Here is a 19,555-nt window from a genome sequence, read left to right as displayed (position 1 = left end):
GGTTAAGTGTTAGTTCTGGTCATGGTCCCCGAGTCTCAGGATCAAGCCTCAAATCAGGCTTCCAGCTCAGTGCGGCGTCTGCTTCTCTTTCTTCCCCTCGCTCTGCTCGTGCTCTCTCACTCTCTCTCTCTAATAAATAAATAAAATCTTAATTTAAAACATTTTTTGGAAAGACTAATTAGATTACCGAGTTGAGCATTTTGCCGGTGTGAGAAAAGTGTTTATCATTTACACTTTTGCAATAATTACATAAGTTAAACCTATATTCCTTTTAGAGATATGTCAATCAGAGTGAATATTAGGTTGGATAGTAGTACACCTTATTTTAAAAAAAGTTATCATGGAGTTTCAAAAATAAATTGATCATCCTAATGCAATTTTGCATTTCACCAAGTACTGTCTTTTAATGATTCAAGTCAAAACACTCAGGGATATGTTCACAAATGTTAGCCAGTACGATCTCCGAATGATGTGCTAGCGTGTTTGTATGCACTTAATGAATACTTCTCTACTCATCTCACTTAGTGTCTTTGTGTCTCATCTTCTTACTGTCTTTGTTCATTTGCTCAAACCAAGAAAGCAACACCTGTTTTTTGCCTTTCTCCTGTTCTTCATTATTTGTAACCTTACAAATTCTGTATTATGGGTACAATTAGTTTTATGAGTTTTAACACGTTTGCATGTAAAGATTGCATTTAGACTTGTCCTTCCTCCTTCATAGAGTCTAAGATTAAGTATTATAACTACATCTTCCATTATCCTTGTGACTTTTCAAGGTAGGACCCGTGAAGTGGACACTTATTGTGTGAGGTTGATTCTGAAAATTAAAGGAGTATTAATTGGAAAATTAATGGCATAAAATTGGAGTTATGTTTGTTAATTTTAATGTGACCTCCAACAACAAATACATACAGTTACATACTGATCATTCCTTAAATTAAGCACATTATAATTTTTAAATGTTAAATATTTATAGAGAGATAAGAAAGCTATTGTGAAAATACCATAGGATTTGGAAAAGTACAAATCTGGATTTGAATACAAGTTCAGCTCTTTATATGACCTCAAGCAATTTAATTAGGCCATCTGAGCCTATATTTTCAGCCACATGTTAGATGAGGATATGAAACATTTTATTGGATCAGAAATACTGTACATAAATGGTTTAGCACTATGTCTGGCCTACAAAAAGACCTTAAGAAATGTAATCACTATAATACTAATAACTAAATTTAAACAAGAAAGTCAAATAAAAGATTTTTTTGATAAATAACACATCAAAATCATAAAAATAATACATGAATATTAATCTCTATGCATATATGTTTTTAAGAAGTAAAATACTTAACCCCTTAAACTGGAGTATAGTGAAGGAATATTGCTCTTGATTTAATACTCTGATAGTTATTTTAGGATTTTTAGTCTTGAAAGTATATTTTAAGGATCATGGCTGGCCCCTGCTGTAGTGCAAGCTACATGGTGCTTCCAATGGTCCCATGAGCAAGCTCCTGTGGAGGAAATGAGCAAGAATCTTGATCCCTAACCTCAAAGGACTGAGACCAAATGGTAAAAATATATCTTACTGACAAAAATTGTAATGTAAATAAAAACTACCATTATTAGTTAAGCAGAATAGCTGCTATTAAAATTCAAAAGAAAGACATTTTAAGGGCAGAATAAAGAAAGGTTTCTGAGGGTATGGATATTTGTGGATGCATTATTGAGTATATTAAACTATAGGAATGTGACACAGCCACATTCCTCTTAGTCCCCTTTACTCTGAATTAAATACCTGCTCCCACTTAATTCCTTATTAATCTTTAAAGTCATAAATGGAGTCAGAAAAAAATCTCCATGTATTTCCGGGAATGAGTATTCTAGACAATCAACATTTTTTTTTTTCAGAAGCCAGAGATCCTTTCTAAAAAGATTCACAAGGCACAGAATATTTTACATATGTGCCTTTCAGTGGGAATGGCGAGAATGCTCTTACTTCATCCGACAATCCCATGGCAGCCATGAGCTATATTTACTCAGCGGTACTGAGCCCTTCCTTGGCACTGAGTTGCCATACTGCTCATTAAAGCAGAAGGAGGAAATGAAGGGAGCTTTGCCTGGCTTAATGACCCACATTTTCAAATTGTCATCCTGGTATCTCTGAATGCCTTTCCCATGGGTATTTAAGAAATTACTTCATTTTTTTTTTTAACCAAAGATAATCATTAGATTGTCTGTATGATGAATTTTTTAAATCCCTAAATAAGAATATTTGAAGGCAAATATGCCATGCAGTTTTTGGAAAACTATGTTCTGAATATGGCTTAAATACATTTCCCTGTAATTGTCTAAGTTTTCTATTTCAGTATAATAATTCTGTCATGCTTGTAGAAAAATCTTACTATTCTAACCTATATATATATAAATATCATAAATTTCAGTCTGATTTAATATGCCAGAGAACCAATTTAATTTTTTATTTGGAATACATTTAATTGTGAAACAAACTTCTTACTTTAGGAAGGGTGTTGTACTTGACCCCCAAAGCACTAATGTCATAAACTCTACTTATGAACTGTTTTCATTGCTTTTATCTTTGAATTGTCTTTTTTTTTCTTTTCCCCAAAAACAGAACAAAGGGATTGGATTGGTGGAGAGAATTTACACACAAGGGATCCTGCCCAAGTCTATAAAAATATGCCACTGAGTTTATAGTCTTCTTGCATTTATTGGCAGCTCCACAGTGACAGATTTAAGAAATTGAAAAGAGGTTAAATAAAGTACAGATGAGAATAAGTAGAATAAAATTTGAACTAAATAAAGGCCTTGAGATTTCTCTTAGAAACAGAACGCAAAACTTAACTACTGAAAACCATAGCATGTTATAATTTTGGAATTGGAATTGTCCAGATTGTAGAAGTTAATCCAAATATAATAGGGGAGCAAAACAATGATTTGGGGGGTTTGTTTTGTTTTGTTTCGTTTAATAACATGCAGTATTCTTCCTCAGAATTGTCTTTGGTTTGGTCAATTTATTTGTCTTGATTAGGAGAAAAGTGGTTAGGATTTAGGAGTGACTGGTTTCTTTATCTATCCTAAAACCACGTCTCCATCTCCAGCTCACAGGATTGGCTGTTGAAGAAGTGACCATAGGTACCCAGGCAGAGCCAGACTGCTGTGTGTGCGTCTGTTTGAGAGTGCATGTGAGAAACTTTAAGTCCTGTATATCCTTAGGCCTACCTAGAATTTCTTTAGAAGCTCCTGAATATTCCTAGATCTGCTCTACCACCATTGTACCAATTGGCATATGGAAAGAATGTGGCAGACCTGATTAGGAATTTCAGAGGATGGTATTCCCTTTGAATCAGAGTCCCATCTAAACTTATTCATTCAAATAACAGTGTGTACACAGAAATTCTTGTCAAGCCTAGCAGAAGATGCTACATTCAGTTTCAGTGCTATACCCTCAACTGTGCTTGGAACCTATACTAATTCCCATGCCATCTGTTTGCCCACTGTTGCCTCTTTGACTGCAAAGGACTTGTAATCCAGTCCGTAAGCTAAAAAGAAAGTAACCATGGAAAATGGATATCTCAGTGAGAAACTGTGCCTACAGCGTCTGCTAACAGACACAAAATAGCTGGTGGGCTCCTATCTTTCCCATCTGACTTTGCATTTCTTTCCCATGGTTCTCATTGCAAAATGTAGCACTTCTTCGTTCATCAGTCCATCTTTCTTTTTTAAGGATTAGAAAAGTCCTAATCATTTTGTTGCTTTTCTGTGTGTCACTGTGGAGAGAAAAAACCTATCAAGGACCAGTGATTTCTTGAAAAACCAGTAAAATAAATCCAGGCACATGTTTTGTTTTCTTTTATCTTTGAACTGGGCACTAAATCTCTCCACAATGTCAATGATTTCGAAATTCTTTTCTATAATGTCAGTCTGTCAATTTAAATATGTTCTGTATTATGCGGTGACAAGATCAGAACATTTATATTCAGAGAGCTTTGAAAGAGAATTAGAAGGCAATGAAACTCCTTTGAAGTTTTTGACATTAGACTTTGACAGAAGTAAGAGGTTTCTTCTTCTTCTTCTTTTTTTTTTTTTTTTTTTTACTGTTTTCAGCTTAGATGGAATGATTAAAGTGCTCAGCATCAATTTTCTGTAGACTGACAATGTTTTTCTTATTAACGTCCACTTTACATAGCAAGTGGTGTTGCTCTAAATACTTTAGTTATATTCTTGATATATATCATAAAATCATCCAAACTCTATTCTCCTTCTCTGCCCTAAATAACATTTATTAAAACAGGTTTTTGTTTTCTCTTAGCCTGTATTTGAATGTTGATATTTCTATTCAGTAGATGTGTTCCAATGCTGTGTAACTAGACTATCTATATCTATCTATCTATCTATCTATCTATAAGCACAGTATTCCTGGGGATTTGTAAGTATTTCCTGTGTTAAGGCAGAGATTTAGTGAAACCCAGGATGATTATTTTCAAAACTTAAAATAGATTCATGAGAAAGATATGCAGAGTAGACACAAACACATTCAGGAAAAACCAATTGTTTTTATTTTTCTGACTAGGGCCTTGGCTCAGAATCCTATATAAAATTACTGGCTTTGCTAAACCAGGCTCTGCTTTAAGATAGAACATAACAGCAGACATAGTGGCATCCTTGGTGTGTTTCTTCTTCACCTATATCTAATTTGAAACTTAATGTTACATCCTTTCAAAGCCTTCATAAACACAAGGAAATCTTGAAGGAAAATGAAAATATTCCTAAAGTGTAATCTCAACTGGTTAAACCACCATGCAAAAGCTTAGCTGCATAGGCCCTACCTATCCTGTTATTGTTTCACTTTTTTAAGTCCCAACACATGAGAGAGAGAATTAGACAAGACCAGGAGAGATTATACATTGCAGTACAATATAATCTTTTCTGTCAGTATACCCACTGTTTTGTTGTTGAGAGCAACAACAAAAGTGTCCATTTCCTAAAACCCTACCAGGACCTCTTTACCTTGGAAGTGGAGTATAGAAAGGGAGATGCTTCATGGCCCTGGAGCCCATCAATAATATTTCTTCTTGCACATATGAAAGCTATTATGCTACAGTAAAAGGAACATAGCTAGGGTATCCTATGGACTTGAATTCAATTCATAGATTTGGCAGTTAAGGCGCTGAATGTCTTTTATAAGTGTCTTTAATTAATCTTAGTTGTCTTATTTTAAATATGTATAATTAAAGCTTTCTTTCAGGATTATTTGAGAATTAAATATAACACCTGTCACAAAGGAATGCAAGGCTGGTTCAACAATCAAAAATTCATCAGTGTAATTTCCCAAACTAACACACTCGACAGGAAAACTACCTGATATATCAACAGGCACAGAAAATATAATTCGACATCTATGTTGTTAAAAACTTCAGCAACCTAGGAATAGAAAGAAATGTCCTCCATTTGATATAGGGCATTTATAGAACACTTAATACATCTAACATTGTGCTTAACCATGAAAGTCTATTTTCCCTCTAAAATTGAGAATAAGCAAGATTGTCTACTTTGACCTCTCCTACTTGATATTTGCATTGGAAGTACTATAAAGTAAAATGAGAATAGAAAAAGAAAAATTATTCAGTTGGAAAATAAGAAATTAAACTACTCTTATTTGCAGACAATGTGCTTCTCTATGTAGAAAATTCCAAAGAATCTGTAAAATTTTTCCTGGAACTACTAAGCAAGTTTGCAAGTTCACAGAATACAGTATCAATAAACAAAAATCAATTGCACTTCTATACATTAGCAATGCACAGTTGAAAACTGGAAAACTGAAATTTAAAAAGATATTACCTTTTTAAAAAAGCTCCAACAAAATGACATTGTTAGCTTTAAGTCTAATAAAATTTGTGCAGGATTTTTATGGAGAAAGCCAAAAAAATATGATGAACTCAAAGAAAAAAACTCAAGAAATCATCAGACTGGCTTCATGGACTGGAAAACTTGATATAGTTAGGATATTAATACTTCCCAAAGTGATATAGAGATTTAATTCAATCTCAATTGTAATATCACAATTATAGATAAGTCAATTATCATTTATAAATAAGCTGATTCCAAAGTGTATAAGGTAAGGTAAAATAACTCAAATAACCAAGGCAATTTAAAAAAAGAACAAAGTGGGAGGACTAGCACTGCCTGTTTTTAAGATACACTATGAGGCTAGAGTAGTTAAGACAAAATGGTGTGGGTGAAGGAATAGACACATAATTAAAAACAGAATAGAAAATCTAGAAAGCAACCTAATAAGTATGGACAACTGATTTTTGATTAAAGTGCAAAGACAGTTGAATGGAGAATAGACAGTCCTTTAAGGAATAGTTGACTATTAGAGAGCCATATGCCAAAAATGATTATTGTTTTATACCTCACACTGTATATAAAAAACTAACTTAAAATATATAATGGACCTGCATGTCAAATATGAAAGTATAAAAGCCTATAATAAAATGTTCATAACCTGGGGATAGGCAATGATTTTTTAGACATAGCACCAAAAACAGGATTCATAAAATTTAACTTCATTGCAAATAAAAACTTTGCAAAGGGCACTATTAAGGAAACAAAACAAGACAAAACAAAACCACAGACAGATATAAAATACTTGCATATCACATATCAAATGAAGGATTTATATCCAGAAAGTAGAAAAGATTCTCAAAACTTAATAATAAGACAAAAATGCAGTTAAAAAAAAAAGGGACAATATCTGAACAGGCTTCACCAAAAAAAAAAAAAATATATATATATATATAGATATATAGATATAGATAGATAGATATAGATGAATAGATAACAAATTGTAGGACATCCTCACAATGAAGTTACTACTTAGTATTTAAAGGAACAAAGTTTTGATGCTTATAAAAATTGATGATTCTCACATGCATTTTGTTAAGTGAAAGAACCTAATCTTAGAAGTTATACAGTGTATGATTCTATTCATATGGCTTTCTGGAAATGGCAAAAAATAGAGGTAAAAAGAACAGATCATTCATTGTTGAAGCTGGGTAATGGAGGACACTAAGCACAAATGGATGGGACTAGAGAATTGATTAAAGTGTTGTAATTTTTGTGTATCCTGTCAATGAAATTGTTGTAAGAATGTCTGTTTGTGTCAAAACTCAAAAAACTTAACACTAGAAATGTTGACTTTATCCATGGATATTTTTAAAAAAGTAGATGAAGAAAAGAAAGAAAATAAGCACTTGGTTTATCCCTAAAAATACATATAGGTTTTATAATGAAAATAAAAAGTATTTGGAAAAAAGCAGCTTAGGTTTTATTGAACTCAAAACTCTGCAAAAATAGCATCATCTTCCTGTGAATAAAACCCATGATTTTTAAAATATGATTTTTTTAAAAATTGAAAGTCAAATGATATTAAATTACAGCTTAAATTCTGACTTTCTGTAATGTGACTATTACTGAGCAGAGTAGGTTGTAAATAATTGGTGGTAAATTCATTATTAGCCAACATAATAATTAAACATGATAATTAATACTAACAATAATACTTACTGCCGTTATTATTTATCCTTTATCTTTTAAAATGGACTTTAAAAAAAAAAACACCATAATACTAGTAGCTTAGATTTTCTCATCCTAAACTCACTGAAAAAAATATCCAGAATCAATACTATTTTCCTGTTTTTTTTTCCTAGTATAACTACATTTTCCCATTCTTAAGCTTTTAAAATGGCTTTCAATTATAAATTCTCCAACTATGTTCAAAAGAAGTTGTGGGAATTGCCAGCCTTTGGCATGGTATGGTGAAACCCATCAGTAAAACAAAACAAAACAAAACAAATCAAAACAAAAAAACAGCAGCAGGTTTCAAGCAGTGGGAAGTTCTGTGGTTACAAATGTTCCTGGCAGGCTAAAAATATAGAACAGGTTGTATCCTGATGCTGTGCTGGTTAGACTAGTCATGCTTGTGTTTGGGTTCAGAGACTACACATCAGTTGCTTCTGGTTGAGTTACTGGTTTCACCAATGACAGTGTGTGGTTGGAACAGATGAGGTCAGATGTTTAGTCTTTCAAAATGCCATCATGGACCTGTGAGGTGTAGCGGGAGTCTTCAGACCTTCCCCTCTCCAAGAATAAGGTATAATCCAGGTCTTCTTGCTGACTCCATGCAGTTGTGTGGAAACCCCAATCCCATCTCTGAGCTCTTCAGAGAGAAACCAGCAGTATTGTTGCTGGCAGTGGTGTAAACATTGTAACCTTGTAGCTTGTCAGAAGTAATAGAAAACCTCAAATTTTATATCCTAATCCAAACCCAAGATTTGTTTTCATTTGGAATTGCCTTCCATGAGGCACGCAAGGAAGATCAGGAGTTTGGTTTTACCCCTGTACACACACCCAAAACAATGGGAAAAACCTCAGCTGCAGGTATATCTTGTATTTCTGCTTTTGTTCCCCCCCCCCCCCGCATGCATTCTAAACAAAGGCCTTTTCATCACAGCACATTTCATAAATACCAGGAATCTCTATTACTCTTGGCTTCAATTGCTGTGAAAATCTATTTGAGTCCTAAAAGAGAAGCAAGGAAATGAATAGCCGTTGCAGGGAAGGAGTGGGATTTGGGATAGCTCCACTAATGTGTGGATCATTGTGTACAAAATAATAACGTCCATATTTATGACACTACCATATAAGCATTTAATTTAGAGAAAAATCTTACTTGTATTTCACACAGCATTATAGGTTATAGGTTGTATGAATATTGAACTTTCAGAACCCTGTTTCATGAAGCATAAATATTTCTTGATGCCCTCTTGACATTTTAATCTTTACTGGAGCAGTGAGTTTTATCTCTTTGTTCACTGCTGTGTCCCATTTTCTAGAAGGAATATCTGACATCTATGAGAATGAATAATTGTCACATGAAGATATTCACTGGTAAACTCATTAACAGACCCTTCGGTCTTTCTTTTTGTAAATGTCTGTTTGCAGACACAGTGCCACGTGCTGAATGTGTGTCCATGAACAAGGCAAGCATGGTCCTTGTCCTCATGGAGCTCCCTGTGCAGCTAGAGAGACTCTTTGTTAAATAGCAACCTCATAAATACATAAATGCAAATGTGAAATTCTGTTAAAGCAAAGTACGTTTTGTTGTTCTTTTTCTTGTTTTAGAGAGAGCATAAGTGGGGTGAAGTGCAGAGGGGAGGGGGAAGGAAAACCCCAAGCAGGCTCCCTGTCCAGTGTGGAGCCCATGCAGGGCTCGATCTCACAACCCTGAGATCATGACCTGAGCCAAAATCAAGAGTCGAACACTCAACCAACTGAACCATCCAGGCGTCCCAAAGTATAAGTTTATAAGAGGACTTACAGTGAAGAAAATGAACCTATTTGGGTGGGCTTGTCGACTTGGAAGTTAGACTCTAGACAAGACTACACACAGATAAAGATTAAAAATGAGGGCTCTCGTGTCACCTTCAGGACTTTTGAAATGTATTTCAATAATTTATAAACTCCTTCTTAACTCTGTGCCTTTCTTACAGTGTCCTGTCTTGCAGTAGACTTATTAGAGAGCTTTTCTTATTCATACTTCTTATTAATATATTTTAATTGAATGAGATAAATTTTTATTTTACAAATTACTCTTATTTAAGACTGAGTGTATGTTGTTTAGTTTTGTCTCCTGCACAGTCTTGCACAAAGCAAGTCAGATTCCCTTTCCTCCAGCTATAATTATCTCCAGGTTCTTACGTCTGCTTCCTGTTCCTGTTCAGCAGGCCTGTGGGTGATAAAGGCTTCTGGCCCTTGTTAGTTGTAAAGAATTTCATCAACATCTATTGGTTTCTCTTAGTTCTGCTCACCCCTTTGTAAATTTAAATATATATATAACTTGCTTCAATTACTATGAGTTAGCCATCCCTATTCTATGAGGACTCTGATACAAGAGACATAGATTTATTTCCCTGTTCCTAGTGAGAGTAAAATTGAAAAATGAGTGAAGAACAAACTATTGTAAATAAAGATGTTTCTGAGTAAACAAAGAAGTTCTATGTTTTATAGCAAAGAGTGGAGGCCTCAATGTCAGATGGACCTGGTTTGTTCCAGGCTCCAGAACTTCCTACCTGTGGAACTAGAGACAAGTTACTGTGGTCCTTTGCATCTCAGGATTCTCACGTGTAAAGTGGAGATGAGAATTCATAACAGAACTAGTATGAGAATTACTGATAACATATAGTATGCAAGAGCATACTATAGTGCCAAGAGACACTTTGTAGGCAATCAGTAAATGGTGTTTTTTATTACTAGCAATAACCTCCACCAAAAAGGGCACACTCAAGCAACAAATCAGAAATGTTCCTTTGAAGACAACAAAGCTACAGTGGTTTTGATAAGGAAGAGAAGAAGAAAATTCTGAGTGTGTTTGTTTTTTTTCCCCAATGCTTACTATTTAGATAAATATGCTTTGGTTTTATCTGCTATTAGAGGAAAGTGTATTTGGATTTTATAAAATAAAATGACATGCTGAGACCATTACCCATTCTCGGGCCATCGATTCTAAAATATTTCGGAGAAAGGTGTAAGTTTTACTAAACTACAGAATTCATCTTGAGATTATAGCAAGAGTCAGACAATTACATTTGTTATGGACAAAACTTATTATGGACATAATGTAAAATCCATTAGGTCATAATATCATATTATTTTGCTATAAATCTTCCAAAAATTCTTCTAACAATTTACTTGATAGAATTTTCTGAGTTAGTTCTATAAAAAATATTTTTTTTTCATATGAGACCTTAAGATGAGTTAGTTTTTCTTGAGGAGAAATTTTACTGAAAGAGTAGATCTTTTGAAAATCTGTGTTTTGCACTAAGAAAACCAACCATTTTGGTGCAATTTGATGGCTCCATAGGTTGAGTGTTCAACCCTTGGTTTCTGCTCAGGTCATGATCTCATGGGTTGTGATATGGAGCCCTGCATAGGGCTTTGCACTCAGAGGGGAGTCTGCTTGAAGATTCTCTTCCTCTGCCCCTCTCCCTACCCCCCAAATCTCTCTCTCTACAATAAATAAATATATCTTTAAAACAAAAGAAAATCATCTTTTTTTCTTCTCTCTCTCCACTTGTCTCTTGGAAATTTCCTAAGGATTGTTTTTCCAATTAAAATTCTACATCAACTCAGAGCCCATTGAGTTTAAATGGTACCTGAATGGCAACTTTTCCTCTTTTGGTGCCAGATGTCTTATGTGAATGCATTTCTAGAAGATATCTTATTTGCAATTGCGACTCTGGGACCTTTGTTTATACACGAGTGAAATGGTCATTTCATTTGATCCCTTTAAATATGTCTGCATTTATGAAGTGCTCTTAGAACAATTGGAAGTAATTAATTGTCACTTGAGAAAAATCTATTCTAAATATAGGAAATGACACATATTCTGCAGGTTATAGATTTATGCTTGAACTCATGAGCTTCATATGCCTATCAGAATTGACATGTTACTATGATCTCTTTTCTAGTTATTGGCTTTAAAGGAGTAGTTATCAAGTATTATTCAAGGGTATCAGGTGATCCAACAAGGAAAAAAATGGAACTTTAGAATGTTGAAGAAATAAACTCTTATACTATGGAGGTAGCTGGTGTTAATCATGCTGTGCACAGAACAGATACCGTTAGTTATGCTCAGCAGAATGGGATAGCATTTCATGTGAAACTTTGAAAAGAAATTTTGTACTCTATTTTTTTTTAAGATTTTATTTATTTACTTGAGAGACAGAGAGATAGAGAGGGAGTACACAAGCAGGGGGAGTAGCAGGCAGAGGGAGAAGCAGGCTCCTCACTGAGCAAGGAGCCCGATGCAGGACTCAGTGTGGAATTCAATCTGGGACCCAATCTGGGACTCGATCCCAGGACCCTGGAACCATGACCCGAGCTGAAGGCAGATGCTTATCCAACTGAGCTACCCAGGTGCCCACTTTGTACTCTTTAGAACGTTAGGACATCAGACTTTCTGTTTAAATTGTATAAGTTTCTAGCAAAGATGATCTGTATAAGAGCTTTGGAGACAGTTCAGAAAATGAGAGAGAACTGCTTTGAAGATGTATAGGAAGAAAATGCAGAGCTTTGGGAAGGACATTTGTTTCATCGTCAACATTTCTTCCCCAGTTTTCTTTAAGTGTTGCATTTGACAAATATTTTCAGCAATTATGTTATTCATGGAGAGTTTTCTACCTTATGTGCATAATCCTTTGAAGAAAATGTATTGAACCCAAGAATTATAAATAAAGACAGAGAAGTAGGAGTAGGAATATGCCAAAAAGAATCCACTCATATTACCTTCATAGACAGGACTTCACTGGCATTGCCACCTGGATTAGGAGTGTTTCTTGGATCGTTTTATAATGTGCTGTGTTTATTTCATATTGTTTTATAGAATAAAATCTGTTTTTATGTATCTCCTTCCCCTGTGAGTGAGCACCATGTTATGCTCAACAATGAGTCAAGGCCTGGCCCAGATAAAGAACTCAAGAATTGTTTGAAATTATTATGTAAATGATTTTAAAAAATGAATACAAATCAGTCTTAAAAATAAAAATTGATACCTATGTTTTATAACTCAGTTACATACATTGCTAACTCACAGCAGATTAAATATTATTCATATAAATATTAATATTTATATGGATATTATTAATTTTATATTGATATTATAATTATATAATATTTATAAATATTATTCATAATTTATATTACAAATTATTATACAAATTATATTATACAAATTATATTATAATTATATAATTCATAGAAATTTATATAATTTATAAATTATATAACATGTATTATATAATATTTATGAATATAATAATATTTATATTATATATTATTTATAAATATAATATTTATATTATATAAATGTTGATATTTATTAATAAATAAATATTAAATATTATTCTATTCTTTTATAGATGCACATAAGAAATACAGTTTTATAGATAGTGTGGGTAGATATTCCCTATTAATATGTACCAAGCAGCTCTTGTTCATTTTTCAACAAATTATATTCCACAGTTTGTTAAGATTGTGGATATAGAATTATAGGTTCTGAGGTTTGCTTTAGCTCTGTGGTTTCTACATTCAGAGCTCTGCTGAAAATGTGTGTGGTATTTATACCAAACGAAACCATGGCAATGAACCATGTAGGATTGGGGCTCATGGGGAGCCATAGAGTATTCTGAAAAGATCATAGGCTTGGAATCCCATAGCTTATAACTTTAACATTCAGTTCTGCCAGTTGCTAGATAGATGAACTTGAGGAAGTAAATATCTAAACCTCTCCCAGTTTCCTTCCCATGTAGGGTAGGCATTGTTTAAAAATATTTTATGAATTTTGGCAAACACAATTATTCAAGGAAATAAAATAAGATATAAATCCGTGAGAAATAAAGGGCAAATAAGTGCATATATAAATAAAACAATGCCTCAAAGAACAGTAGCTAATTTTTTCCCAACCTAGACTGCAACAGTAATTCCTTTATGCCTCTTTGTCTTACTAGGCCACAGTTTTGGGGTTTTGTTTCAGCTCTCTAAATACATTGCAGTCTTCCTACCTCATGACTTTCATACATGTTGTATCTTGTCTTAAAAGCACTTCCCACAAACACACATGCACACACATTACCATAACACAAACATATGTAAGCATCTTTCTATAGAGTAGGTTCTTCATGGTTTGGGGTTTTTTGTGTTTTTTTTTTTTTCCAGCCTGATATGTCACTTCCTCAGAGAAACTGCCCCTAACCACTTCTTAAAGGAAGTCACATTATATAGAAGTACTTGTATGGACTCTGAAAAAAAATCCGAGGGTTTTCAAGGGGAGGTGGGTGGGAGGTTGGGGGAATCAGGTGGTGGGTATTAGAGAGGGCATGGATTGCATGGAGCACTGGGTGTGGTGCAAAAACAATGAATACTGTTACGTTGAAAAAAATAAATCAATCTTTAAAAATTAAAAAAAAAAGAAGTACTTGTATTTTCACAGTATTTCAGGCAATTTACATGTATATACTTATTCTTTTTGTTTGTTTCCTTGTTTGGTCAGTGTCTGAGTCTCAACTAAAATAGAAGTCCCTTGAGGCCAGGAATTCTTGTCTTCCTTACTCACCACAGTGTCAGCAGAGTGCCTTCAGAGAGCACAGGCCCAGTGAGTGTCTGTTGACTGCCTAGGTGAATACTGGAAGAATCAAATGACAGAAAACACTGACATTGGTGAGCATAATTAAGTTAGTCTCACCCCATGCTGGTTTGTAAATTAGTATCTACTGATTCGGTAGTCATCTTTCACCCAAAGAAAAGTTGGAACTTTCACTCCTGTTTGAATATTGTAAGAAAGGGAAATTTAGAAGTTGCTCCTTTTGGAAGCTACATGCTGGTGTCAGTGGATTAAGGTGAATACAGTATTATTATAAAGTTCCCATCGAGCCATTTCTCTGGGGCCAAGGGTAATTTCTCTTTCAGTCAACATCTTTGTCATCAACAATCACTGTCTTCTATCTATGCAACTTCCCTCTCCCCCACTCCACCCCCAAATATTTATTCAGAGTAAAAGACTCCTCTCCACCAGGGTCCAGAAACAGAAAACTGACCATTTAATATCCTACATAGATATTTCTTAAAAGAATGTATCGATCATATTAAGAAAGATTAATAGGCATAGAAATGTACTAGGACAGATTTGCCCTGTGTCATTTCTTGGATGTAGTATAGAAAAAACTAGTTGGTCTTTAAGGGGAATTGTCTGGTATGTTTGTGGTTTTCAGTATGCTTTCTGTGGACCTTGGGAAATTCCTCTTCAGGGAAGTATTTTCTTGTCAATACAAGGTCCCAGAAAGCTAAGCGACTGGGTATTATGCTTCTAGTCAATTCATAGTTCTTCCTTGCATCTCTTTCTAGTTCATATTCTATGTATACAATGAGACTTGATATGAAAATACATAGTTTTATAAAACCAAAAGATAGAAGCCCACTCCTATGTTTATCTGAATTTCTTTTCTTTTTTTTTTTTTTTTTAAGATTTTATTCATTTATTTGACAGACAGAGATCATAGGTAGGCAGAGAGGCAGGCAGAGAGATTGGAAGGGAAGCAGATTCCCTGCTGAGCAGAGAGCCGGATGGGGGCTCCATCCCCTCCATCCCAGGACCCTGAGATCATGACCTTAGCTGAAGGTAGAGGCTTTAACCCACTGAGCCACCCAGGTGCCCTGAATTTCTTCTTTTCAACCATATCTTGTTTCAGTAGAACTTCTTTCAAAAATTGTTTTGTTATTTCTTTTTTCAGTATTCCCATTAGTTCCAATGGGCAGTATACATTTGTACCTCTGCTTGTCTTTACTTGAATCCGTTTACTTGAAGAGCTATTTAGAAACTTTGAGTCAATTTATAAACTGACTATAAAATTGAATAGTTAAAAAATTACTAACATGAGCAATTTGAGTGGATTTTTGTTAAATTTGTTTATATTCTAAATATAATAATTAATGAAAATGTACCTTTTCTCTGTCTTTACCCCTTGTCCATATCTATTATGACCCAGATTCTACTCTGTCTCAAAATTGAAATTAAAATGAGTAACTGCAAAGCAAAAGCTTCCTTAATTGAATGTGCTATGTACTAATGCATTGGTACTATCCCTTTCACTTTTCAATCACTCCCTTAGAAATTTACCTTAATACAGAGAATCAGCATGTGGGCAGGGAGGCTCGTGGAAACTAGTGGAAACTTTGTCTATCTGCCATCTTTGAGTTTGGCCATCTCTGTGCTCTTTCTGTGTTTTAGTCTCTATTGGTATGGACTTCGCTAAATGTTCTTTACATTTCAGTGTCTGTGAGTTTGGGGGAAAAGAGATAGGGTTCAGGAGTTTTGAACTAATTTATAGATTCACCCTGATGTGGTGGTTTTAGCTTGGGATAGAAAATCTTATCTGCTTATTTATCTGTGTGATATAAATCATGTTACTTTTCCTCTCCAAGTCTCAGCTCCCCACAGCTAATAGAAATAACAATGCCTGCTCTATAAGATTGTTGGAAAGTCAAGGAAGAATAGAGTACAAAGAAGGGCTCTATTTAGTAAATAACAACTTGAACGTTTATGTATTGTTTCATTTATTTTGCCACTTTGAGAATTAAATGGTTAGATGTATCCAAAGACAATCCAAATGATTGTTCTCATAACTTCCTAAATGAATTTCACCACTTGTTGTTGTTGTTGTTGTTTTTTATACAAATTCTTAAAAATTATGAAAGCACAGGAAAAAAGATGGCAGGATAAGTCAAATAGGAAAAAATGCAAAAGGTCAACTTTTATCACAAGAAAGTATTCAATGTTATATCTTACCATGATGTGAATCTTGAATCATTACATTAAACATTTTTCTTGTGAGAAAAAAAAAATGATGGAAGGTCAACTGGAAAAGAAGCTATTTATTCCTCTGGACTATTTGACAAAATTCTCACTTTCCCTTATAAAATATGAACAAAACGAACTCAATTAGTTCAAGTCTCTAGATGGTAGGTTTTTTTGGTTTTTGTTTTTTTTTTTAAGATTTTTATTTATTTATTTGACAGACAGATCACAAATAGGCAGAAAGGTAGGCAGAGAGAGAGAGGAGGAAGCAGGCTCCCTGCAGAGCAGAGAGCCCTACTCCGGGCTCGATCCCAGGACCCGGGGATCATGACCTGAGCCAAAGGCAGAGGCTTTAACCCACTGAGCCACCCAGATGCCCCTAGGTGGTGCTTTTCAAAAATACTTTCCTGAAACAGCCACCACAAGAATTAAAATTATTTGTTGACTTCTGCGGAGTATATACTTCTTAACTCACCATTTTGAATTTGCAGGTATGAATGTAAGCAAGAGTGAGATAACAAAGGAAACTTCGTTGAAACCATCCAGGAGATCCCTGCCTTGCCTCGCCCAGAGCTACGCCTACTCAAAGAGTTTGAGCCAGTCTACCTCACTCTTTCAGTCCACCGAGAGTGAGTCTCAGGCTCCCACTTCTGTAACCTTCATCTCCTCGGACAAAGCAGAGCCAGGTGAGCAGCTATTCCTGCTTTTTTTGTTCAACTTGCAAAAAATAAGTGTTTTCAAACCGTTCCTTCCTTCCTTCATCTATTTTATTAGTCCTTACAGAACTCATTAGCTGGAAGGCTGGCATAGAAAGGAGAACATTTCACCCGTCAGACAGGAGACATTTGTTGGCTAGCTGTGTTTTCACGTCTTTCTTGCCTTGAAAGAAGCCAACCTTGTGGGAACCTGGAGCTCGTATTTCCTGTTTGCAGGAGAAGACGGACCAGCTACCTGAATTTCTGTCTCATCATTTCTGGAGAGAGCCTGTAACCAGTAACTGAAGAGAGTATGTCAGCAGTACTAAACTCAGTTTCCTAAAAAGAAAGACCAAAGATTTTAAGTAATATTGACAATAAAGCAGTGAAGATTTGACTCCAGAAAGATGTGGTTGGACAATTAGCAATCAAATGTTAGCACGAAAGCCTTAGAACAAAAGGGCTGAAATACAAGGAAGTTCCAGCTGGATGCCACATTAAAGATACTTTGTGGCTGCCCTGGGCACTTTCTGCACACATCTGCCCATCTGAGACATCATTATGCTTTTAGACAATTCCTTTTCACAAAGCCAGGAGTCAAAATACAACCCAGCCCCCTATCATTCAGTAGATGAGGTGTGTTTCTATTTCCCCATCTGTTTCTAAGTTGCTTTTTTGTCTGAAGAGAATGCATTCCTTTATGATTCCTTGGGGTTGTTTCTTCCTCTGGATAACTTGAAAATACCAAGATTCTCTTTTCAGTAACACTGTGAAATCACTACTAATTATAAATAAGAGTTTACATCCATGTCCAATAAGAAAAGTGGCTAATTATTCAAGAGGATGAAGGTACTGAAATATAATAGAGATGAATCTTGCCCTTATTGAGTGAAATTTTAAAATAACTAATTTCAACTCATTAACTTAAAATATTCCTTTATGCTTGGCCATCAGTCACAGTCATTTTTCTAAATGTTAACGTTTTTATTTCCAAAAACTATGAATGTCGATGTCTTTTTTTTTTTTTTTTTTTCTCCCCCTACAGTTAATGCTGAGGAGGATAAAAAAGACTCTGTGCTCAAATGCTCTTTTGCTGACCTCAGTGACTTTTGCTTGGGTAAGTAGGTTTCGAGTATTTCCTTATTCCTTTACCCCCTCTCCAAAAGTAAGCTGTCTTCTTCAAATCTAGAATATTATTTTTTAAGAAAATAATACCTGTTTGATCTTTAATATTTGATGGATGAGTGTAATATCCTCAGGTTATAAAATGATTAAGGTATTTTATGCACGGTTTGAAATTCAAGTGATACAAGATTTATAATGAACAACAATCTCATAACCAAAAACGTTTAACACTTTCTGCTGTTGAGCTTTTGGAAATATCTTTCAATTCCCTATGAATAAGCACATTAATTCTGCTATTTCTAGATTTATTAAATTTCAGCAGTGTCTGTTGACCCCACTGTGGTGTTAGATGAAGATTTAGCTTATTTACATAACCCTTCAATTTTTCATAGTTACACTATCATTTAAATTTTTAAACCTCTCTGCTGATTAAATTTGTCACTTTAAATAGCATATTTACACCTTTATATCATGTTCTATCACATTTTAACAGTATTTTTTACTCTCCACTTGGCAAATGTAGTATTACTATGAAAATAATGCTTTTGACAGTCACAGGATGACTTCCTTTTCTATAGTTAAAGTTGTTATGACCTCTCTGCCACTCTTACATAGTCCTAGAGTCAAGGTCAAATTGATTCCGCTTTCCAACTCTCCATCAATTACTCAAAATCATGCCACACTAAACTTACTTTCTTGTTTATGCCACTAACTTTTGTTAGTTTTATTTTCCTAGATTATCTGTATATTTTTTTCTTGGGATGAGAAAATATCTCACCTTCTGAATATTCCCATCTGTTCCAGATTCTAATTTTTATATCCTTTACTTCATTCTTCTTCCTTAAGAAATTCTTGGTATTCACTGACTTTTCATTAGATATCTAGATACCTGGGTTAATGCCAGTTTCTACTGTACCACATATTCCTCTTTCTTAGTTTTCAACCTCATTTTTTTCCCCACAGTGTATCCTTAAGAAACTACCTCTGAGGGTCGCCTAGGTGGCTCAGTGGGTTAAAGCCTCTGCCTTCAGCTCAGGTCACGATCCCAGGGTCCTGGGATGGAGCCCCACATTGCATAGGCTTTTTTGCTCAGCCAGAGAGGCTTTCTGCTTCTCTGCCTACTTGTGATCTGTCTGTCAAATAAATAAATAAAATCTTTAAAAAAAAATAGAAAGTAAGAAAGAAATTACCTCTGAAGGCTCATGTGAGATGCAGACTTTCTAAGTTATTGTATGTCTGAGATGACTTCAGTTCACTCTTACATTTCATTGTATTTTATAAAGTCCTAAGTTGAAAATCATTTTCCTTG

The 19,555-nt window shown here is 34.6% G+C and overlaps 1 protein-coding gene across 2 annotated transcripts in view; it reads left to right on the top strand.

Annotated features, from left to right (window-relative positions):
- The window catches only part of ANO3 (anoctamin 3), a 412,105-nt gene that overhangs the window by 208,298 nt on the left and 184,252 nt on the right, over nucleotides 1-19,555 (top strand). For both annotated transcript variants that reach the window (XM_059406869.1, XM_059406879.1), the window contains 2 exons: nucleotides 16,918-17,112; nucleotides 18,167-18,238. In XM_059406869.1, the coding sequence (XP_059262852.1) occupies nucleotides 16,918-17,112; nucleotides 18,167-18,238 (267 nt within the window). The remainder of the gene's footprint in view (nucleotides 1-16,917; nucleotides 17,113-18,166; nucleotides 18,239-19,555) is intronic.

This window comes from Mustela nigripes, chromosome 1, assembly GCF_022355385.1.
Source record: "Mustela nigripes isolate SB6536 chromosome 1, MUSNIG.SB6536, whole genome shotgun sequence".
NCBI classification, from domain to species: domain Eukaryota; kingdom Metazoa; phylum Chordata; class Mammalia; order Carnivora; family Mustelidae; genus Mustela; species Mustela nigripes.
Note: the sequence above shows the minus strand (reverse complement) of the source record. Positions and strands in the feature narration are given on the sequence as shown.